The sequence below is a fragment of the Tyto alba genome, unplaced genomic scaffold (genome assembly GCF_018691265.1).
Source record: "Tyto alba isolate M040663 unplaced genomic scaffold, T.alba_DEE_v4.0 Super-Scaffold_38, whole genome shotgun sequence".
NCBI lineage: Eukaryota > Metazoa > Chordata > Aves > Strigiformes > Tytonidae > Tyto > Tyto alba.
Window position 1 is genome coordinate 16089671 of NW_024881313.1, and position 25321 is coordinate 16114991.

The 25321-nt window shown below is 39.3% G+C and overlaps 1 protein-coding gene across 1 annotated transcript; it reads left to right on the forward strand.

Moving 5' to 3' along the window:
* Window positions 1-4299: 4299 nt before the first annotated feature.
* Window positions 4300-25275, forward strand: LOC104357550 (1-aminocyclopropane-1-carboxylate synthase-like protein 1). The gene is given in 18 exon segments (XM_042802118.1): window positions 4300-4378; window positions 4466-4561; window positions 4564-4595; window positions 5974-6044; window positions 6844-6913; window positions 7204-7270; window positions 8847-8944; window positions 9612-9689; window positions 12368-12468; window positions 14198-14284; window positions 15508-15553; window positions 16127-16268; window positions 16388-16527; window positions 16679-16829; window positions 17531-17689; window positions 21135-21356; window positions 22124-22350; window positions 23551-25275. Coding segments are annotated over 17 exon segments (1746 nt in total). The 3' UTR covers window positions 22231-22350; window positions 23551-25275.
* Window positions 25276-25321: the final 46 nt, after the last annotated feature.

Sequence of the window (25321 nt, forward strand, 5' to 3'; positions counted from 1 at the left end):
TTCTTACAGCCTGGTACAGGTGAAGCCTGTATACACTACAAGTCTTACCTCATAGTAGTTAATACCCCTGGTTCTCTCATTTGTGCTGAGCTATTGCTTTTTGCTTATGCTTAACTCTTGCTTCAGTAGGTTTTGAAACTGAAAATCCTTATTGCGTTACTACAAAGCTCTACTACTGTCAATACCACTATGTCATTAACATCACACTTATTTTTTAAAAGTGGGTATGTGTTTGTTTAGCATTAGATCCATATCTTAGTTTACCTCTAACCCTGAGTTCATCTTTCTTATATAATAGTGTAATTTCTTTCCTTGTTCACCTTGTTTAAAATGGCTGTAGAGGTGAATATGAGTAGGAGTTGAACAGATAAGCAATTTACAGCAGAGGAGCAAATCATTCCCTGCCAGATGCTCTGTGGTAACTCACATTTACATTGTGGTAAATGTAAGATAATTTGAAGTAATTTATCTTTTAACAGAATAGGGCCAAAAAATGTGAATATTATTAATGAAGTGCAGCAGCAGGCAAGCCATAATTACTCTGCTTTGTTTATGTGTCAAAAACTTCATGGTGGGGTTTTTTTGTTGTTTTTTGTTTGTTTGTTTGTTTTTAATTTCATTTCCAGGTTCAGTAGTTCATTTTGGGCATTTCTGGCCTTCAGGAAGTAGTTTATTTGTTTATCAGTTTCTTGTAATTTTTTTTCCTATGATTATTCATCCAGTGACATTTTGAGCTCATTCAAAATATTTTTTTATTTTCCTTGAGCTTCAAATTCCAAATAGTTTTAATTTCTAACTAAGGAAATGTTCTTTTATCTTCTTTTCAAATAGTTGCATATGAAACTTCAGCCCAGTTAATTTCATTGATTAGTCCCTATAGTTTCTCACATGGTTCTAGGAGCTTTTCACTTATTGTTCTGCTAACTTAATGATTTTTTTCAGCCAAAGGTTCTTTCCTACAACTAGTGCTTCTATAAGAAGGTGGTCTTCTAGCTGTTTCCTTGCCAAAATTGTTTAAAGTACATTGTGGCTTATTACATCTTTTCTGTTTGGTAAAGAAATCGTCAACTATTACAAAACCATGCAGATCAGCCCAAATTAGTAGTATCATCTGTTCTTTAACTTATGTCTAGATAATGGATACACCAGATTCATTATAAATGGAAATGATTTAACCTTCCAAGTAATGATAACCTCATAATGCACTGATACATAAGTCTGAAAGGACCAGTCAGAGGCCAGTCACGATTATAACAAAGACAGTGCAACAAAGTATGGAATTACCTTCACCTTTGGAGTCATTTAATTAGAATACCGTACTTCAGTGCCAAGTATTACATTGTAAAGTTAAAAAGAAAAGCACGTTTGCTGTGTGTCGAGGTCTTGTCAGTCCTCAACCAAAATTAGGCCCTATTCTGTCATAGAAAATATTCTTAAAACCCAGGAAGCCTAGGTTCTAAATCTGCACTCTTCCTTTCTACATGCAAGGAATTTCACCAGTGTGGAATGCTCAGGTGGGTTAATTCATACATCCTCCGACATCTCTAACCTGGACTGATGCCAGGGGTAATACCATTTGATCCAAGAAAGTCAGTCACTATTAATAACTGGGTGCCGTCAGGTGATCTTTGGCTATGTTCTGAACCATATTAACATCTCATCTTAAAAGATGGTAGAGTATCTAAATGAAGCCTAGCTAAAATCTGTTATACAGGCACATATGTTCCCTGTACATTGGATTTAAGGCCTATAGCTAAATGGAGGATAATCCCTTCCAGTCAAGCATCGCACAGGAAACACCAGCTGGCCTGTGGAGGCTCTTTCACAGGCCCCATGTTAAGAAGTACACCAAGAGGGAAAAGGGACCAGTAACAAAGTGTGTTTCACATTCCATAGGGCAGCGGGGATTTAGCTGCATCAGCTCTTGAAGATACCACAGGCAGCCAAACAACGGCTCTCGTGTTTGAGGCTTTTGACCTGTTTTCCTGTCTCTTCTGTCAAGAACCAGGGAAACTGTGTGAAGCAGCAGCCTAAAGACGGACAAATTCTGTGCTTCCCTACTCGCTCATCTGTCACTCCTACCTCCCTGAGGTGATACCGATGTCAGTTTTTCTGGGTATATATTGCAGCCTGTATAAAAGGTCAATAACCTGGGGTAGCTTTTTCTTTTCACTCCTGTTGTCACCAACACTGTCAGCTGTCACTGACCTTTTCTCAATTGCCAACCAGTCTTTCCCTGTAGTCGAGGGACTTCTGAAGAAACAAGTGTTAAATATAGATGTAAACACACTGCTTCTAACATGCAAGGGATTTCACTTTGTTAATAGGAACTCAGTTTCCACTAGTATCCCATAATTTTTCTTAAAAAAAAAAATGTTTAGGCAGCTTTTACTCTAAAAATGATTTATGTTTGAAGCTATCTTCTTACATCTGAGTAACTGTTAAATTGCTCAAATACAGCCTTGGATAACTGTACCTGTTTTGAAGCGATTCACAATTCTGGATTGAGTCAGTTGATGACTGGAAAAGGTTTCTGGAAAAAAAGTGAGATAGTGGGCCAATTCTGCTAAATGCCAATTTAATCGGTGCATTTAATTCTACTGAAAGGATTACATGGCTGAAATGTTGAGGGAATTTGGTAATTCATAATAATCAAAATCAGCCAGACTTGCTTTTCCAAGAATTGGGAGCACTGAATACCATCCAATTTGTTAGGTCCTTTTACTGTTAATGCTATTCTGCTGTAAATCACATTCATTGTTTGGGAAACAGAATTTCTGTTGTACTGTAAAAATTTCACAGGGTATTTATTGTGTAACTTCTGCTTCTTAAGGAATCAAACTTTGTTCCATTTCCAAAGAGAAGAAAATATCAGTTTTCCTAACTCATTTGAAGTAAAAGTTAAGCAGTGTCTGCTGAGGCTTAGATCAAATTAGCCTTGTGTTTCATAGTAGACATCACCACCTAGAACTCTGCTTGACTGTATTTTAGGCGTAACAGTTAGCAGCCTGGTGAAAACACACAAATTTTATTATTTACATCAGGTTTGAAAAGTACTTCAGCTCTTAGTTCACACAAACAAGTCTAAATTTTTGTGTGGACCAATCTACATTTAATGTCATACAGGGAATTTCTCTCTCCCCCTCTTCTGTCGTTAAGGAAGCAAAGTAAATGTCTCCAGCCCAAAGCCAAACAAATCTTCTAAAATATTTCAAAACAAAAATATTGTATGAATTTAATTTTTTCACAGTATACTTCACTCAAATTAAATCTGTGTGTGTGCATATAAAATATGAAAAAATACGTGGGTTTAAAAATATTAATCTAATTTATCAGTTGACTTGTTGCTTAATTTATTTCGTAAGTCCTGGTTATTATGAAAATGGTGAAATACATACATGCTGTATTACTGCATGAGGATCTGGCTGTTTATTATTTAATACCTGCTAAGCTCTCATAGAAGGGTGGGAGTGAAGCCTGCTTTCCCCAGCGTTAAGTTAGCAATCATAGAACTGTAAGCAATGCAGAAACTTGGAGGAGACCTGAAGCAGAATGGAATTTCTTGTGTGAATTAGACTGGTATCCGCAGCGTTAACCCTACGGGATGAAGTTAGGAGGCCAGGCTACAATTTGTCAACGTCATTTGACAGGTGGAAATTCACTCCCTCACAGGCATCATTCGGGAATAACCCACGTACAGCTGCCGCGGGAGAACCTCAGCCAGGGGATGAAGGTGGTTCGGCAGAGTCTCTCCGGCCGGCGCTCCCACATTTAATCTCAGGGGTTTGTAGAGTCTCCACTGCGCTTAATACACCCTCTCTTAAAAGTGGGCCATCTGTTAGCACGGCCTTGGCGTCAGATGGACATCTGGTTTAAGTGAAATGCTTTGCATCGGAAGCACAGGGGAGATGGCAACTTGGTCACAACAATAATGCGTTTGACCTCTGCAAGCTTTCTTAACTACTCCCCAGTTTTGCCTCAGGTACAAATTTCGAGACATCAGTCCTATAAGCTGGTTTAGCTTTCCAGCAAGTACGTTTTTAGCAAGTGACATTACTACACGCGCGCCGGTAGCCGAGGCGGCAGCCCCGTGCCCGCTCCCCGCCCCGCGGCAGGTGACGGAAGCGCAAGGGCAGGTCCGTCTGTCCGGCCGAGCGGCGGGACGGACCCGCCCCAGCCCGGGGCCCCCCGCCCCGAGGTGGTGCTCCTGCCCCCCCCCCCCCCCCCCCCCGCGGCCCACCGCGGCCCTTCCCCGCCCTCGCCGCGGGGCCGGGGGGGCCCGGCGGGACCCCGCGGGGGATGAGCGGCGGCGGGCGGCCTGCGCAGGGCCAGGGCCCGGCCCTCTCGGCCCGCGGCGCCCGCATCGCCGGCGCAATCCGCAGGTGCGGGGAGAGGCCCGGCCCGCGGCCCCGTCCCGGGAGGTGCCTGCCGGCAGCCCCGGGAGGTGCCTCCGGGGCCGGGGAAGCCGAGCGGGAACCCAGCGGGCGGGTCCCTCCTCCAGCCCCGGCGTCGTTCAATAGCTGCCATCTCTTCCAGGGCGTCCTGAATTTGGGCACAAGTGAGACAAGCTTTGCTTTGACCTGATAGAGGAGAGAGTAAGTGCTGCTGCCTTCTGACTAAGGGATTTCACCGCCAGTTCGACTTTGACAGGTGGCCGGTGAACAATTCAGCGCAGGGAAGGTAACATCCAGGGTAGGACACTGACAGCTTTCACAGGGAAGCACGCTTTAGATGTTTCTATGTATATGTTCCAGTTGCTCACTCGGAAATAATTTGCCAAGTAATATTTATATTGAAAACTTGCACCTGGTTGAAAACCAGAATAGTTTTGGTTTTGCTTAAACTTCATTCACATTTGATTGTATATGTACTCTGAACAGAACTGGTACCTATTTCAGCAGAAAATACTGCTTTGGAATGCCACCTTTCAGGAAGAAGTGTGTTTTCTCTCTTCTTTGATGGCAAAGCCAAAACTTTGACTGAATATGCTCCACACGTGAAATTCAGACTTTGAGCAAAATTAAAGCTATAACCTAAATATTACGCTGCTGTGCACTGCAGTAAGAGCCAGCCTCTGGAATGCAACCATGGGGAAATTACGTATTCTTTAAAGAAGTTGTTTTCCCCAGAGTTGTTATTTCTAGCTCCTCTGCTGGAAGGCATGGTATTGTTGCTTATGTGTTGGCAAAAAGAAGATCTAGTTGCCAGGCCAGCTTCTGCAGCTTACAAATTACCTCTTGTGTCTCCTTCCTCCTTACATGAGGTGATGAATTTGCACTTGTGCAGCTGCTGGTGCATTTGCAATGCTTGTGACGGAGGGTCAGGCATAAACGCAATGTACAGCTTGGTTAGCTGATGAAGTGGCAGTGCTAGCAACCGGAGAGGAAGTGTTTTTTCTTAGAAGTAAACCAATATCAGTGCCACAATGAGTACAGAACTGAGCCAGTTTTCAGAAGGTACACCTCCTCTGAGATCAAGAAAGCCACTGCTGATAATACAGCTAGTTTTATTCTGTAACAGATAGGATTGCCATTATTTTTCTTCTGTTGGTTGAGAAGCTGATCAAAGTTGACATGTGAATGAAGAGCTGGTATTGTAAATATTGCAAGAATTGTTTGAGCTTTGATATATCTCAGAAGTGGCTGCATAACCTCTTAGGTACTGCTGGGATGCTTTTCCTTGATGTGTTATTCAGGACTTGTTTTAATATATGACAGAAAAATCCAATAAATAATTCCTTCGTTATTTTTTCCTTTGATAATATTTTAATGTTGTTTAATAAAATCTTAAAACTGAAAAAGAGAAGTGCAAAGTATAAATATAATTGTAACTCATGAATTTTTATAGTCTCCATTTCCTTAATGTTACTGAACAATGGGTTTGGTATTTTAAAATCACATTTTACTCTGCTACAGCAGAACAGAAACTCCTAAGAACACTGTGTTCTACAGCGTTTCTCTTTCTTGTCACTAGCTCACAAGACCTGATATGAACTATCTGGAGCCTGAGCTTTTCCAGTATTGTGATACACAAGGTACTAGAAGGTAAGAAATTTGTTATCTATCACCTCATCCGTGGTCAGCGCTAGTCGGGGCTTGTGTGAAGCCGGGTGTGGTTTCATTCCTCTGGTGAACCGAAGGATAGCTGTGTTACTGCTGTCTGCACACTGTCAGGCTTTTGGGTTCCTGTGCAGGAATTAACCTTTCTGGAGTTTTATTCTGGTTTTCTCTCCACCCTCAGTGTGCCACAAAGACCTAGAATGCCAAAGGTCAAAGATTTGGGGGCTTGTTGGCAAGCAAGAGAGCATGTATTCATTCCTCCAGAGCTATGGCAAATCGTTCCTGGAATGATTCATTCTAGTCTTGGTGAGGGATAAACTGAAGTTCTGAGGGCTGTAAAGAGTAGAGGTGAAATACTGGCTCCCTGAAGATTGACAGGAACTACACCATTGCCTTCACTCAGGCTGAAAGCCTATCTTGATCTAAAGAATTAAGCATTGATTGAGTTTTCACTGTTTGTGCTACCAAATTTTTGTCCTTTCTCCAAAAATAGATCCTACTCAGGCTCAAAGACGCTTTATTTTCTCATTTTTCCTCATGTACAACAATAATAGTTGAGTCACAGTCACTGTTACTCAAGGTAACAGATGGCTTCTGTGTGCTTCTGTCTCACAAAATGTAACACACTGGCTATCTGAGGAAATTACATTATTTAATCAAAGTCTTCAAGGCTTTCACAACAGAATGAATTATGTGTTTGTTCTATTTTCTTCTGTGCGTATTTTGTGCTTGTTTTTCCTGAGAATTACATAATTGTGTGGTTGACTTTAATTCTGTGTTTCAGCTTCCGAGAATAAATTGCCAAATTTCTAACTGACTATGCCAGAGCTGCAAAAGCATTGAATCCGGAACATGTAAGACAAGTGCTTTATCTTTGCATCTTATTTTTCTTAAACTGATAAAGTTGAGTAAATCTCAACACAGATGTCGGCAAGATACTACAGGAGGGATACATGCCAGGTTTGCATAAGTCTTAGTAGCGCTAATTTTCCATTTGAAAAAGTGGGCGAGATGTAAGATTTAAGGACTTGATCTTATTGCTGTATTAGGGTTGCTTTTTCACTCTTTTTGAATTTGAACTAGAGTGCTGATATTTCTGCTAAATATTTCATTGCTAAAGGAAAGTTTGTACTACTTCCTTCAGATAACTGTTATGAATGGCTGTTGTGCTGTTTTTGCTACTCTGTCAACTGTATTATGTGACCCTGGTGGTGAGTAAAAGCTTGATTATTTACTTAAAAACATTTGTTAGCAGTTAATATAATCGTATTGTGACAGCCTGCTGTTACTCTAACTGCCTGAATGAGACAAGGAATGGTATTTCTTCGTCACGGGAAGAGTGTCTTTGAAGTAATGCCTCTATTTCTAGAATGCTGGAAAATGTCTGAGGTATCAGCAGGCCCACTCACTTTCTGCAATGCAATCCTCGTTTTTTAGGAGCACTATAGGAAGAGAAGGGTATTAAGAGAATGCATTGTATTTTGAAAAGTTATGAGAAAAAGAAATGAGAACCATGGTGGAAGCTGGAGGAAGTAGGCACACACAGATAGAGGTGGACTGGGTTGAAATCTGGTACCCAGAGAAAATTTGGGTAATTGAGTAAGGAAAACATGTAGAAGGAGTCTGGAACAGGGGAAAGGAGCTGCAGCAAAAGAGGGGTTCTTGGTCAAGCAAGGGTGGAGGTGAGGAGGAAACAGAGGTGAGAATGCAAAGCAGTAGTGGAGTCCCGGTAAACAGTATCTGCACACAGCTGAAGTAGGCAGTAGGAGGAAAAAGAGAGCTCAGGAAGGGAAAATGGTTTCTTCTCTGGTTTGGAATGAGACAAGCAGCTTAGGTGTGCAGTGCAGCAGAGAATGGGGAAATCCATGAAGAGCTGCAGGGAGGGAAGGTGACCAGGGTGACTGAGGTGGCTTCCTGTCCAGGAGGCTGTGCCACCCCAGCAGCACCTCGCTGCTGGCACCCAGAGCCCTCGGGAGGAGGGTGGGGTGAGGTAGGGCAATGTGGTGCGGTGACTTCAGCATATCGGTGGCAAAAGTGCTGTGAAACCGATGAGTTTTGTGTAGCTTTAAATGATAATGGTCACTGCAGGCTACTTGTATCCGTGTCTATTTTAATATGTTCAGATTTCATTGTATTTGTACAGTATTACCAGGAACTCTTCTGTTTGCTGACAGGCTCCTTTTCACCCCTTCATTAACACAGGAGGCCCACGCTGTACCCTCTGAAACCCTGTCACACAGGGCTTTTCCAGGAGAACCCCAACCTCGGGCAACTTCACAGCAGAAAAATGAGGAAGGAAAAAAGTTCCATGGTGCTGTAGGGTCGCTGGCTGCAAGATAGCACCTTGGCAACTAAAAAGAAGTAGTTGAGGCTCACAGCAATCGCTGATAAAACAATTGATAGTAACAAAGCATTAGCAAAATATTGAAAGATCATTATTTGTCATTATTGTATGACAGTACTCTATAGTATGACAATATTGTACAAGTTGTATAATTGTCTTTATACAACAAGTAGTTGATCAGGTCTGTTTATTGCAAAAAAACTTTAAATATGTCTGACTGTCACATCTGCTATTGCAAATGCTAAGGAAGAATATTGGGAAAAGAATACAGGTTGATTGACATATGCTGAATTTTCAGTTTTGTTTAAATACTGGCTTGGGCCAAAGTGAAGGCTTTGAGATTAAAGCAGATGTCAAATTCTTAGATTGTCAGTTTAGTCTGTTAGAGTATAATGAAATAATTGCTCATGAGAAATGTTAATTTCAATTTTTAATCTTTTTAGATGGATATCTTATTCCAGCTCCATACTATGGTGGTATAAATTTGAAAACATGGCTATATGGCGGGATACAGCCTGTTCATGTGCCCTTGTTCAGTGAGGTAAAGCTTTAGTTATTCACAGGCTTTAACAGACATTTCATAGGGAATGATCAGAAAAACCTGAAAATGCAGACCGGGTCCAAGTGAAGAGATAGGACAAGTCTAGCACTTTTAGACAGCCTGTCTTTTTCTCAGCCTGCAGCATGATAGGCAACTGGTGTCATCAGACGTGTAGGATTACATTTGTGCCATGCAGAGACTGTTCTGCACTGACATGCTGAATTATAATTTGTCAGCTCTAAGTCTGTCACTCCTACTATGAGTAAATTTGGTTTGCAAATTTTTCCCTTTAAGCACTTAAAGATGTATCTACCACATAGGTTGTGTAACATTGGTTCCCCCTTTGAAAGCTCAGTAATTCCTGAGGCAGGTCAAAGTGTCTTTTATAAGACCAAATCATACAGTCAGAGGAGAAAAAAAGTGATCTTTCAAGTACGCAAGTTCTCCTGTAAGTCACTGATAGTGTAGTCTTGGATAAGGGAGACATTAAAAACAAAATAATTGAGTTATATAGAAAAGACTGATCTTAGTTTCAAATTCTTTTACTTTATAAAAGCCAGTAGCAATTTTATTTTCACTAGGTGGGAGTGTTCCTTCACTGTCTGCTTTTTTATTTCTTTATATTTTTAATACTTTTTAATTCTTACTGGGTTTTTTTGTTCTGTAGGTGACTGATGAAGAAAGTCATCCTTTCCGGTTAACAGTTGAAAAATTGGAAGATGCATTGCAGAGAGCTAAAAAGCAGGTATCAATAACATTGATTTCTGATTTTCATGTTTTCTTAGTTATTTTGTAAGTAGCATATGTTTTCAGCATTGAAGCATTTGTACAATTTCATCTGTGCAGATTTTCAGTCTTGTGACTAAGGTGAGTCCAACTCTAGCAACAGGAGTTGAACTGATTTTCCAGTGTGGGCACTGTAACAAAATACAGAGAAACTCCCTGACTCTGTTTTATGAAGAACAGATCTTAACTTGTGTTTCAAGACCAAGTTTCTTTCTCTGTAGATTTTAATGGAATTCAAAGTGTTGTAAACAAGCTATTGTCCTGACCCTCAGAAGATAGAATATGCTACTGTAACAACCCGCTTGGTTAATGAAAGAAACATGTCCAATGTGATTTTGAAGAGGGTTCTTCTGAGTTCCAGCTAACAAGAAATTGCTAGCAAACAAAGAAGTACAAATGTAATTCTTCCAGCGTTTAGGAATTTAATTAGTTCAAAATACTCAGCATGTTCAGTGATTTTATTCTGATCAGGATTGCATAAATAAGGATTTTAATTGCTTGTCACAGAATTTTTTTTTTCCACGTTTCTCTCTGTTTTTGGAACTGCTTTTCTTCTATGTAAAAACTTGGGTTTGTGAGTGTTCACAGAATAGTGCTCACCAGTATTTCAGGCTAAAATGTTTCCTATTCCTATTATCTTGATATTCATAATCCACTCACTTCATGGAAAATTATAAATACACTTAAACTTAACTGTTTGTGCTCGTCCTTGAAAAGAGCCAGCAAAGGTGTGGTGGTGATGACAGTGACGTTTCAAAACATTAAGTGAGATAGACTTCTTGTGTCCTCTTCCAGGTTAGAAAATGAGGTTTAACAATAGATAAATCATATAGTTACAAGGAAGATCACTGGTAGAGGTCAGTTATAAGTAAGGTCACATACAGAAGGTGGGTATTTTGGATACATGCAAATGTGTGTGTAACTTTTTTTATAGCTCTGTCGAAGCTGTCCTAGTTAGCTAATTACTTGATCAGCATGGTGCCTATGTTTAGACACCATCTGTACGTCCATGTCATCTGTCCGTGCCTTTGCCAGCCCAAGTGAGCCCGAGCATTCAGCCACTTCCCACTCGATGGGAGCAGAGGGAGGCAGGTAGCGTCCCTGCGCCGTGCTGGGGCTGCCAGGACATGAGCTAGCTGGACAATGTGCTGGACCACAGACCAGGTATTAACTCTTCAGAGCTCTGCGTGGGTTTGTCAGCCTTCTAGAGCTGAAGCTGTTCTCACAAATGATATTATAAACATCTGCTTTGGATACATGTAATATCATAAATAACTGGAGGAACGAGACTAGAACAACAATTGAGAAGCTGCCATCCCACAGCAGCTGTTCCTATGGACAATAATGCCTCACTCAGAATCTTCTGCTTAATACACGTCAGATATCAAATACACTAAATATGCTATTGTGAAAGGAATACTTGGGGAACAGCTATTTGTGTTTAATATTTGCATCTTACTTTGTTTTCAGGTAATTTCTTCCTGTAGCTGGAATCAAAGGCTGAAAAAAAAAGCACTGAAAGTTCATTTCATGTGAAGTTCTTGCTCACAGTAACCATTAATGCTTAAACAAATTGCATAAGTCAGGGAGAGCAAATATCAGGGCTTTCTCATCATTGAACTTGATTTCCCGGAGTTCCCTGGGAGTTGGTCTTTGCAAATAATGGCCTTTGGAGGAGGCTCATGTGGAGTGAGAATTTGCAGTGGGTGATGTTTTCTAAAAATTAAAAATGTGGAAACAAAAAACAATAGTTTAATTTCAAGTTTATCCCCAGCATGAAGTAAAAAGGCAACTCCTCATGTTGATGTGCTTAAAGTCTTGAGAGTTCCTGCTGTAGTCATTGCTCTCTTTGATTATGTACAATAAAAGTATATTTGGTGCATATAGTTTATGTTAATGTACATTAAGGATTTTTTTTTAGCAAATAGAAAATAGATGATTTTCTGAAAAATACCTGTTGAGTTAAAAAGACTGGTTATGTTTGTACTTGTAATCTGATTTTTTAATCAAACGTGAGTCTTCGTAGTACACAGTAGAATATTCAGGTTCATGGAGAGAGAATTTCCATAACAGAAATTCTGTACTGTTGATAAATATAATTAAAAAGTAATTATTTGCCCAGGGCTTCTACACATCTCCTAGAACACCAAGTAATTTCATTTTCTGTCTTCTCCAGATTGTATTACTTGTTTAAAGAAACAAGCAACATTGAAAAATTACTTACTTAGCAGGTTATTAAATGTCAAAGTTCAATTTCTGTTCAGTTTTTCCAGCTTTGTCAACAGTAACTTTGCTCAGTCCTGGGAAATTATTTTGGAAGTATGCCTGTAGAAACAGTATTAATCCCTACAACACCATAGTCTTGCCTGTCGATAACAATGGGTGTTTCAGATGAGTGCTAACCTGATTACCCTTTACTAATAAACTATTTAGTATGTCTTTTGGGGTGTTATTGGATAAATTATGAAACAAAGTCAGTAGCTGGAACCTTAGTCTATATAGTAATTATAGTATGTAATTAAATAATTTTCAGAAGCTGCTTTTCACTGAAGGGTTCACAAACTTCCTCGCTTCATCCTCACTAGTCATTGGTTTGACATTGTTTGTGTCTCCAACTATCAGTTTTTCTTTTTCCAGGGCATCCGAATCAGATCATTAATCCTGATCAACCCCCACAACCCATTAGGGGACATTTACTCAGCACAATTACTGAAAGAATGTCTAGAGTTTGCACACCGGTTTGAACCCTAGTGCTATTTATTTGGTATTTACTTTTCTGTTAATGCAATATAGCAGTGATGAAAAATCACCTTTTGGTGATTGCCTGTTCTTTGCTTGAACGTGTTTGGAGGAGGTGGTGGACAGGGAGGGTCCTGATCATATTTCTTGTGTAACTCTCCTTTTTACTTGTCCTTTCTGGGAACACTAGAATAAATTGCTTAAGGTGGGATCCAACACTGTCTTTCTGAATGAAATACTGTTGGAATTTTTTTTTCTTTTGTGTGTGGTTTAAACTTATAAAGCTTTTTATTTGCTTGACAATGTTTCTTTATTAAACTGCTTTGATGCATGGCTCTGAAAGATGACAAGTTGATTATCAGTCTGTATCAGTAGTAGTAAACATGGCCAGCGCCATCATTTGAAACATTATCAAAATAAGAAAACCTTAACATTTGATATTAGGGGAGAGTAATTGAATTGGCAAAGAGTAAATCAACGGTCTGAAGTTTTGTAGCTTTTATACCTACTTAGCTTGAGATAAGCAAGCAATTCACTTTCTGACAAAGGAATGTACTTCTGAAACATCTCTTCCCCATTCCACTTCTTTTATCCTTGCCCAGCTCAGAGTTCATGTTCAAGGCTCCAACAGTCTCCTGAATCCGTTGGGTACTGGTGGAGAAAAAAACATTTCCATTTGAAAAACATCTCTATTTTTTTAGGAAAAGATATATTTCTTTATTATTTCAGTGAGCTTCTGCCAAATGATGACCACAAAATCCTGTACACACTTTGCAAGCTAACAATACTTAGTATCTGAGAGTCTTAAATAGAATAAGTTAGTATTAATTGTTTGTTAATTACCAAAGATTACTGGGGATGGCACAACATTCCTGCATTTTTGGCATGATTTTCTTTTCATGGAAGTGGCAGTTGTGTTGGTAGAATTCAGTGGGCTACCTCCAGTTACAAAGTTTTTTAAAAGGCAAATGTATCTTTTCTCAGCATGCCCCATGGATTTCAGGATGCAACCAACTTAAGCTGGTACTATAATAATGTTAGTGGATAAGGTTTAGAAGAAATAATTTTATTTTTAATGTAAAAACAGTTCTGAAACCAAACTTCCTTCTAAATAAAATTATAGAACTCAATGATCAAAGTAAATGAACTTTACTTAGAAGAGGATACCTGCACTATTTGGATGTTTAAAACTGTTCTGCAGTTTTGTCAGTATTTATAAATATGTGCATAGCTTTTATGATAATGTGGCTTTCTGTTTACTGTGGTTTTCACAGCAAAAGTATATTAGGTAGTTATCTTAAGTGCATGACAAGTCTTTTTTAAAATCTAACATCTGCATTTGACTTCCCGTCTCACTGGAGAAATCTTGCAGGGTAGAGAAGTTTATAATACATTGCTGTGTTCATTTTAAAATTCAAATAAGAGTTGGATGGGACCATACATATTCCAGAGAACCATTGGATTGAGCATGCAGTTGGATTTTGTTTCAGATATATGAAATGTTACTTCTGCTGCGAAATACAGAATATGTATAAATAGAAGTTGGTGATTCACGAGCGCTCACAGTATGCCTGGTGACCTCTCTGTGTAAAATTTGTAGGGGGAATATAATAACAAATAGGCATGCTAATGGATAGTTTGCTATGGCAGTAGTTGAGATTATACATAAATATATGCAAAGAAGTTTCTTTTAAATATGTTAATATGCCTGTATTTTTACATACATAGATACAAATTGCATGTAATAATGGATGAAATATACATGCTGTCTGTTTATGATGATACCACCTTCACCAGTGTTCTTAGCTTAGATTGGTAAGTGTGATTTCTTAACAGGGATTAGAAGCTATTTAATCCTAAATAGAACCCATGCCATTTTTTTCAGACTTCTGGTTATCTAGTGTAACTGGTACAGTGCAAATGAACACATATTCAAGTCTTTGCAACTATGAGACTAGTTAATACAAGAGATCTTCCTCATAGACGGCTTTAAATGGCAGATCTTTTGCTTCCAGCTAATGTGTATGATACAGTAATAATAACAATTGATAGAGCCCATAGTCATTCTGCCACTGCTTTTCTTTGTTGCTCCCTGTTAAACAGCCTGAGCATAAGGCTCTCACTGTAATGGTAGTGAAGTTGCTTAAGGTTGTTGTACAAGTTACCTGCTGTAATGAGGCTTCTTCCCGACTAAATATACTGTTGGGCTTTTAGTTTCCTAACAGGTGATTAAAAGAATAAATGTTTTAAGAATATTTAAACATATTTATATCTGACTAATAAAACTTCTTTCCCCAGAAGTATGTGTTGGCTTTGTATAACTGCATAAATTTCATACTGATGGGATATTTCCAAGTCCATCCAAGTACAGCCAAGCCTAGTGAGCCTGCACCCATACAAGATCATGAACCATAAATGAAGCCTAAAAAAATACTCCTGTCATTGTGAAAGTTCACCCAACTCCATTAGGCTCAAGAAGGAATTTTCCAGCTGTGGCTGTACTTACACAAATTTACACAAAGGAGAAAAAAAAAAACACATCATTTTTCAGTGCTACACTGCGGTGTATTTTGTTTAGTTCATCCCACTGTGTAGGTGCCTGCTCTAAAATGTTCAATTTTCCTTTTCATAGCCTAAAATGGAGCATAGCTGAGCAAACAATTCTTCTCCATCAAGTACAATAGCAGTTGTGCATCACTTGTGGAAATACTGCTTTTGTTTTAATGCGTGTGTGGTCACTGTCTATGCAGTGGGAATCTGGGAATTGTAACTGGACTGTTACATCTTAGTGCAGATCCCTTCTGTTTGGGTTTGGTTTTTTTTTTTTTAAATCAGTGCTTCAGCACATACTTGGGAGATCAGTATCGTACGGTAATGTTTTGTTAAAAGATCTCTGAAAAAATGTCATGTCACATTAAAGGATTAAATACCAATTTTACTAAGAAATAACTACAATTTTACAAATATAAGCATTTTTCTAAGCTGCATAATTTACTCTTCTATAGCAACAGTTCTTGTCTTCCTCTCTTCTCATTCAGTTTACCAGATCCAGAACGGACACATTTTATGTGGGGTTTTAGCAAGGTGGGTGAAATACTGTGTTTGTGGTTTTATTTAAGATATTTCTCCACAAAAATTAGTTGGGCTATTCTGACATAATTTGTGTTATAGGTGCCAAACCGAGTTTCTCTTTGTTAATTAATTTGCTTTCTTCTTTGGCAATGTAAAATTTGTTAAAGTTTAATTTGGGACCTTCTTAACAGCAACAGTTAATGCATATGTATTAAAGTCATTGAAACATAAAACCACATTTTGGATCTGTAGCATTTTGCCTTTTCTCTTGGAGGGAGCAGTAAACTGATGACTGCTTGGAAACAATAGCAGGGTATATTGGGGACAGCCCAAGGGTATGAGCTAAATATGTTTTCAGTTGTCTGTAAAACAACCCTGTAAAATCCACTGACCTCCCTGCCACAGGGCTGTTCAGAAGTTGCTGGCTGATTTTCATCACGCTTAGGACTCCGTTTGGCAACATTGAGAATTTACTCCAGAAGGGGTTTTTTCGTATACATCACAATGATTCTAGACATGGGGGCTTGACAAAGCACAAACAGAGAGTAAAAATGACACCTCACTGTCTTCTTTTTGTCCTCCAAGGATTTTGGTATGAGTGGTATCAGAGTTGGAGTATTGTACACCAGAAATTATGTAATTCGGAAAGCTGTAAATCAACTGGCTGTCTTCCATAGCTGTCCTGGACTTGTTCAGCACATTCTCAGTCAATTCGTTAGGGACAGAGGTTAGCCACACTAGAAATGTTTCCATTGCACTGTTTGTTGGGGTTTGGGTTTGTTTTTTTTTTTTTTTTCCCCCATTGCAAGTGGGAATAAAACAATTATATTTTTCTTGCTTTGATAGATTGGTCGGATAATGTGTTTTTTCCCACCAACAAAAAGCGACTTAAAGAAGCACAGAATATTCTCGTGGATGGGCTTGCAGATGTTGGAATACCCGTGCTGAAAAGTTTGGGAGGACTCTCTGTGTGGGCAGAAAAGTATGTAAAGTTTAAAAAGGGGTGGGAATGTAAAACACGGAAGTGTAAAAATTACTTGTGTATGTTATTACACACTTTATCAAGGCCTGGAAAATCCTTTTAATGAATTAATGCACATGTTCAACCTTTAATAAAAAACTATTTTCTTCTTTTAGTTCTTAAAATCACAGACATTTGAAGCTGAACTTGAATTATGGCAGAAGCTTCTTGATAAAAAACTCCTTAGTCCTGGAAAAGCTTTTTATTGTTATGAACCTGGATGGTTTAGACTGGTTTTCTCCGATTCTGCAGATAAGATTTACTTGTGTAAGTGGGTTTTACTTCTAATATGGCATGTAGTAGCACTCAAGTTTTAAGAGACATTAACATCATAAATAATGAGTTCAAACCTAATTATTCTCTCTCAGCTTCTGAGGGGCATTTTTAGAGTTTGTATGAACTGAGAAGTATCAGATCGGCCCAGAGCGTAGGTTACAAAGCACTTATGTTGGGTTATGTTAAACCTCTAAAGCCTTCAGAATTTAATTTTAAAAATTTATTTTTACTCTGTCAGAAGTAAGGAACAAATTTTATGTTTTGAAAGAGAAAGGATTTTTCTCTTTCAAATTATGCTTTATAACATGTGGGAGTTCCCTACCATCCCTCATTTTTGTGTGGCTCATGTTGGATATGAAAAATATATTCATCTCTTATGCTGTAAAATACTAAACCCTGAATGAATGCTTTATATTGTTGGTAAAGAAGATGTTCATTTATGTAAAGCACATAGAGTTATAGAAAAATGTAGATCGAAAGGGAGCTCTTGGGTCATCCAGTATAACTTCCTGCTCAAGGTAGGGCCAGTTTCTAAGTCAAAGAGCAAGCTGTCAGTCAAGTTTTGAGCCTGTCTAAAGATAGAGGTTACACAGCCTCCCTTAGGAATCCATTTCAGCGTTTAATCACTCTCATGGTGACTGTTTTTTTCCCTAGGTCCAGTCAGTATTTCCCTCTGTATTTCCTTTTTACAGGTATTCAGAGACTTGAGCAAATGTTGCACAGTTACGCTGCTGAACCTGTCACAAACAACACATTATCCACTGCAGATGCTTTGTGCAATCCAGAAAAAGATACTTCAGGAGAACCTACAAACATACCAGGGAAAGATGTCTCCCAGATAGAAAATACACGTGTGTATCAAAATCATATATGCATTTAATGACTTGATACAGTTTAGCATGCGTATGTTTACTAAAGGTGTGTATGACTTCAGTATTTTTGGCTGTAATGTTACATAACACTCTCACTTTGATGTGACCTGGCATTAGTAATCTTGCAAGTGGACTTGCTGAAATTGAATTTTAAGGAAAATGGACCTCCTGGATATTGTGAAATTAGCCCCTGTTAAGCACAACACTTGGTTTTACTCCAGGTGTGCTCTGTGTCAGTAAAATTAGTGAGTCTTAATATATACTTGCACAGTTGTTGAATTATGAAATTTTGAAAACATTGGTAAAATGGTTCTGCGTATTACTGTATATTATGGACTGTATATTTTAATCAGAATACTGAAAGTACTGAATTGGGTGATATTAAAATTTTGCTAAACTTTTGTAGCAGGCAAAATATTTTTGTATATTCATGAAATCTCTCTCTCTAAACATAGACATCTCAAACATTTTATACACCTATCTGTATATGCATGCTAAGCGAGTACTTTCTGAGAAAGCATTTAGATTTTTGGCTTCTGTGTTCCCTTTCAGATTATTTCTGTGCGCCTGTATTCATTGGATAGTGTTTTCATACATTAACTATGAAAAACCTGTGAAGGTCTGTAATGTATACTCATTTGACAGAGTAGTATGGGGACTTTTTGACTTTATTTTTGATTTGTTGGGGTTTTTAAAAAAGCATTTGCAGAATTAATTCACCATTTGCTCCATTATATAGGTTTGGTGAGAGAAAACTAAAACTGCAGAATTAACAGGCTGCTGCTGTAGAGGCTTAGTAGGAGGATTGTCTCACTGTGGATCCCTAATAAACTTGGAATTTGTGCTCCTGGTACTAACATGGCCCTTGACCTGTTTTTCATGGCATTTAAACTTGGCAGCCTTACACTGTTCAGCCTGATAACATAAATAATGTGCCATACAGCAATTTTTAAAGCTTGTAGAATCATGGAATAATTGAGGCCGGAAGGCACCTCTGAAGACTGTACGGTCCAGTGCCCCTGCGTGGAGCAGGGTCAGCCAGAGCAGGTTGACCAGGACTGGGTCTGATTGGGTGTTGAGTATCTCCAAGGAGGGAGGCTCCACAGCCTCTCTCAGCAGCTTGTTCCAGAGTTCGATCACTCTTTTTTACTAAAAAGTTTTTTATTATATTTAAACATAATTTATTTTTCGCATTTTGTGCCCGCTGCCTCTTGTCCTGTCACTGGATACCCAGAAGAGCCTGGGTTCATCTTCCTTACACCCTCTTGTCCAGTATTTGTACACACTAATAAGATCCCCCCCTGAGCCTTCTCTATTCCAGGCTGAACAGTCCCAGCTCTCACCCTCTCCTTGTATTTTGGCTGCTCCACTCCCTTAATCATTGTTTAGGCCCTTCGCTGGTCTTATTTGAGTATGTCCATGTCTTTCTTGTACTGGAGAGCCCAGAACACTGGGCCCCAGCACTCCAGATGTGTCATGCTCGTGCTGTGTAGGGAGACCTGTGGTGTTTAACATGCTTGTCTGATCTTGACAGGGCGTGAAGAGTGAAACAACAGCAAAAAAAAACCTAATGAGTCAGCTTTTCAGACCTGTAAAAAAAAAGGTTGGTAATAAAACACTGCAGAAGACCTTCACAAAACTTGCTGACTGCACTTGGCAGATGCAATTTAATGTAGATAAATGGGAAGGGAAATCAATATGATAAGGTTTAACGATCATTACTCTTCAGTAATGGTCCCCCATGAAACACCAGCTTGTTGCTAAGAACAATTTGAGTGTTAGAAATTATTAGAGTTAGAAAAGACTTCAGAAAGTATTATGTCATTATTAAAAAATCCACGGCGTTCCTGCATGTGATACGTGCAGGAAGATGTTTAAGGTTATGTGCAGTTTAGGGCCCCCTGCATCAAAAAGTCTACAGCAGAACTGGGAAAGTCAGTTCAGTCTACTGAGGAGTCCTAAACATGCACCTCTGAAATACAGGAGTGTTTCAGGATCTAATATGGTGGTTGCCTAGGTCTTAATACCCTTCCTGGGGCATTGGGAGCTGGGCTGTGGCCTTTATTGAGGGTGGGCTACTCTGCAGAGGTTAGGTTTGCCCCAGTACATCTGTGCTTGCGTTAATCTGAAACTCTGCTTCTGCGCCCTGGGGAAAGAGAATGCAGAGCTTTGTAACAGAACAGCGAGGGTTGCTGTGGATGGCAGCACGTGTGCCGGCATCGGTGGAAACAGCAGACCAAGGGTGAAAGGTGGTGTGGTCTGCTCCGACAGTGATGGAGGCAGCTCCCAGCCCGTCGGACCGGGGAGTGAGGCAAGCCCAGGCGGTCGGTGCACCGAGGCCATAGCACGGATGGCTCCTTGTCCAGGGGCCCTGCGCTCCACGAGGGGAAGGTGCCCACAAGCCAGCGTACCACACGTGCCGTTCCTTTGTGACAGTAATGTGAGTGGGTAAAACCAACCTGTTAAATAGATTTTTTTCCCCCAGATCTTGCACTGAATTTAGTACGCTAATTTTCTACAAGAGACATTGTCACTTGTTTCTACCTCAAAGTACTGCAGTGAGTTGGTCAAAAATACTGTTGGTCAGTAAGAGCTGTGGTGAACTTGTCAGTTCCTTTTCTGATGGTCTCAGCTTATTTGGGGTGAGCTGTAGGTCATTACAAACAGGGTAAGCTTGATTTGAAAGCCTACAGAGGAAGTGTATTGAAATATGCTCTCCTGTCATTATCCCACAATATTTTTTTCTATTTGTAGCCTTACATGTTAAGCTTCAACATACCATTTCCACTTATCTCACCAAGGGGGCAATTAAGTCACAGCCAGGCTTTGCATATTCTGCAGGTAAGCAGCAGTTGCTTTTGGTTTTGTTTCAGCTAACAATAAATGCAGCTTCAGTTTCCTCCACCGTTTGTGACCAGCTTCTTATGAAGAGGAAAAGGGGACAAATCTTTTGCCTTGCCTAGCAGTGGTCTGTTGCTAAGCAGTTTAAAAACAGAGATCTAGGAAAGCTGGAAGAGTGAAACAGAAGTTACTATGCTCAGCACCATGAAGAACTATTGATCCTTCTGACACAAAAGGCTTGCTTTCTCCCACACCGTACAACAATACCGCTTTTGATTGTATGCAAAAGATGAACATAAGTAAGTTTTTCAATAAGCTTTACTACCTGATATTTGCTTGTAACCTTTGCTGATGTTCTGCTGCAGGTGTATTTAATTATTAAACACTTATGCCGTGACTACTTTGTGCAGTTATGCATCCAGTACTGAACCAACAGGTACACAGACATCACCAAGATCTCACAGATAAAGGCCTTGTTTCTTGAGAAATATTAAAGCTTTCCCTTGGCCATTCATTCTGCTGTCTTCAATTGATTCTCATTTTGGTGTTAATAGTCACTAATTGTTTTGTGACATTTTGGAAGGTGAGAAATACATGGAAAAAACAACACGGCGCAGAACAAGAATCAGTGAGGGAGAAGATGAGTCAGCAAGATCCTGGAGGAAGAAGCGCCCCACCAAAAGAACAAAGAGAGAAGATCTCCTGACATTCTACCTTCGTATGCAGGATGAAAAAAAAAACCATTCCTCTGCAAACAAGCAAAATGACATTTTCACTCTGCCATGTCCGGATTCCTTGAGGAGAGGTAACTGGAAAATTCCATATGGGGATTCCTGTAATTTGGGAAACAGATACTCTCGAGAAAGGCAATCTGATTAACAAGACAGGGTATCTTTGCTTTAATTCTTAATGGCCTACTGAAACCTAGGCTCGGGAGAGATGTTCCCAAATTCTGCTTACATTTTTTAGATTCATTGCCACAAGTGGCCTCATAGTGTGCTTTTATCCAAATGTGATCTTACCAGAAAGGAAGGGATCACTGATTGTGTAGGATACTACATACACTGAAGAGGATTATCTTTGCTTGACCTTCTGAAGACAAAAATAAACGTTCCTACCGATGTCCCCTAGAGAAAGATTTGAGTTAAGAAAAAAAAGTGTGTGTGTGTTTTGGACTTGGATCAGTGAACAGATCTGGTTTACAGCAAGGCACATTACATGGATAAAAGCAGAGAGGTGATGACCTTCAGGGATAAAGTGCACACAAGAACCATGAACACAGATTGTGTAGGAGGGCAGCAGGAACTTCTGAAAGTAGCTTTGCCCCTAAAGGAAACCTAGATTGCTTCTTTGGTAGAGGAACACTCCTGCTCTGTTCTCCCTAAATGAAAGAGTTCAGAAGATGTTGAAGGAGCCCAAATTGCTGTATGTAAGCAAACATATGCCTGGGTTTACTGTTCTGAGTCTGCTAGAGGGGAAGTGCCCAGAACAGTATAATCTTGATGTTTTCAGGTAAAAACAACCTTTCTGTCCACAGCTCGATCCCAATTGTACTTCTGTTTCACTAAACAGACATTGAAGTCCTTCAGTGTTTCATTAAGATGAATGAACTACATGAAGATGTTGTCCATGAAGAACTTACTATTGTCACTGAAGAGACTGAAGTTATGAAAAAATAAGTTACCAAAGAAAAATAACCTCACTGAAGCTGTAAGCCAAATGCAAGAAGAAAGGAGTCAGTCAGCAAGCAGAAGTTCCCCGAGAGCTTGAACCAAGAAATTAATGTAATTTTTCCGAAGGTAAGCATGACTGTGTGGGTGAGAGAGAATCGTCAAATACAAAATTCTGTTGTCAACGATCACAAGATTCTGTAGTGGGGAGCATACAAAAATAAGTATTAACAACTATTAACTATTGTAAAAGTATTTCTCCTTGGGACATCATGTTCATCTTTCATAATTTTGGAGATATACTCTGTTAGCTTAGAGCTGTACCACTTCTATCTGTGTGATAATAGATTAAAACTGTAATTTATTTGTCCAATCTTTCTAATTCAATAGCTGTAAAAAGCAGTTGAAACTACAGCATTACATCTGTTAATATTTTTGTTCTCAGTTCTGTAAGACCATTAAGGCCTTTATTGATCATAATATGCAATATGTCATCAACCACAATAAATGTGATCTTTTTTTTTGAAGGCTGCATTGTCTGAAAGCAAGGCTAGGCTTGGATGCCTACAGCCAAGGTATCCTGTAGGAGCCAGCTCCTGGTTTTTGTGCGCAGCCAGACTTTGCCAGGATGAATGAGATGATTTTCATGTGGCATAGCACAGCGGCAAGAGGGGAACCTCCTTTTAGAAGGAGCCCAAGGAGCCACACTCTTATCAGTTGTGTTTGCATAATAGTCTCATTTTCCCAGAGGAGGATAGCATCCCCCTCCCAACAAAACCACTGCCCAAATGCGAACCATTATTTTGGTAAATTTTGGTATTATTTTGGTAAAGTTCATGTGGTTGTAAGGGCTACTCCTCCTACAAATTTTCCATCCCTGCCCAGATTACTCAAGCCTGATGCTGAGAGATTTTTATTACAAATTGTGATCCATCTGGTATGTAGATTTCTCCATGTATTACCCAATCCCGTGTGCACTACCTCCCAGCCCCAGCTGTGAAAATTGTGCATTTGTCCATGTCCTGTTTCGCATCCCTTTACTGTGGGTTGTCTAACAAGAAATACTGATGAGTCTTGCATCTTCCCAAACCCAATAATGATCTATCACAGTCAGGTCAGTAACAGAACTGAGGCAGATTCACATTTGGTTTAGATTATCTATTACAGCATTTGACGATTTTGTTTTTAGTGTGCAGGTCTTTTTGTGTTTTGTCTTGTTTTGGTTTCTTAACTCTAATCAGAATATACCTTTCTTAAATGTAGTGCTGCTGGTGATTCGAAGGCAGTGAGGAATGACATTTTTATTTGATTCTGGCTTTCATTTCACAGTGGCAATGCTCAGAGTTCTTTGATTTTTCTTACAAAGATTTGACAAGGAAAACAACCGAGTTTGAAAGTCAGCCCAGAGAAGAACAAAGCTCCATGGACTATGCTGAGGCAGCACAAGGATTTTACAGTGGTCCCAAGTGAAAACCTTGGGAACTGCAGAGAAAGGAGGGAAAGCATATGAGTGGAGGGGGTCAGTCTGGTTACTGCAAGTATCTTTTAAGAGCTGTTATTTTTAACTTTCTCACAGTTGTCAATTTAATAAAGGTTAATCAGCAAAAAAGAAATCTAGAGGAAGTGAAAGGTGAGAAAGGAGAGGAAGGCCAGCAGCAAAGTCACCTTGGAATTACTGCAACACACTGGTCATGGGCACGCATCTCACTTATGTAGCAACTGAAGTTACTTAAGATTTAACCCTGTATTAGCAGGATGCTGGTAATTTCTGAGCATTTTGAACTATGGACAGTATCCCTTAAATTTAGCACCTACTCCCTTAATGCCAACTATTCTTCCTTGTATTTGAAGAGGGCAGAACTGAGGCTGCAGGCTGAAAAAAATACATCTGGTTCCTGCTGTCACAGATCCTGCCCTATTATAAGTTGTCAATACCTGAGACTTTCAAAATGTATTTCATCTTAAATCAAAGCTTTTCATGAAGTCAAAACACAAGCCTAGTACAACTTTTATAGACTTTTATACAATGTGAGGCTTCTGGGTGCTATAGTCACATGTCCCAAAAGAAAAAAACAAAGCTGAGAAAATCTGTAAATGTAAATTTAAGGCCACTTACAGCTCTTATCACTCACAGGCAGCAGGAACTGCTAACCCCAGGGAGTTCAGGCCATACAAGCACACCTCACAGTGTTTGGAGCTGACTGGCTTGTAAAAAGCTTAGTGCAGAGAACTTTAACATTGGTATTTTAGTATGTAGCGTTTTTCCCATTCTGCTATTTAAATATTTTCATTGGTATACTGAGACTGTTGATATATATAATTAGTCAGTATTTCCTTTAGCAAATGTTTTTTTAATTTTAATTGCTTGAGGAATTTTTCTTACTATCATTAATTTCAAAGACTGAAAAAACAACTTAAAATCAATTTTAAGAGACCAAGCTAACACACACACAAAAGTAATAGGAATAGGAGACTGAAATCACAAGTCAGTGTTGGCTCGCTCAGGAAATGACAATATCTTTCTGCCCTGAGAATGCCAGGACAGCAAAGCCAAGTAACAATTTTTAAATCTGCATCCAGCTTTCCAAGAAATGTATTCCCTTATATAAGCAAAGTTTAGCAGGAAACTACGTATGTAGGCTTACGTTTTAGATTCAGCTGAACAAAATTCCCTTAAAAGGTGGCTGTTAAATAGAGTACTGCCTTGCGGATCATCGGTTTTAGTCTGAAGAAGACAAATCTAAGTAGATCACTCCTCTCCAGTGTAACGGGAAACTTAACTGCATCACTGACTGTGTTTAGTGTCTATTTAAAGCTAGTCTTAAATTATTCAAGGAGTAAACAAAACCTACAGTCACAGTTAACTAAATTAAATATGCACATAAAGTGTAGGATGACTAAGAGTATGCCTTTTAACACCTTTTCTGGAAAATAAGTTAGAAAATAAAAATACTAAAGGCAACTTTTGGAAGTCAGTTATATGCTCACCAAAGTCAGACGACATGAAACTTGTGGCTTTGTCCCAAAAATGAGCAATAATGTCTGAAGAACAGAGCACAGAAACAACGCATCAAATGGAAAGAAAACTTCCACTTTAAAG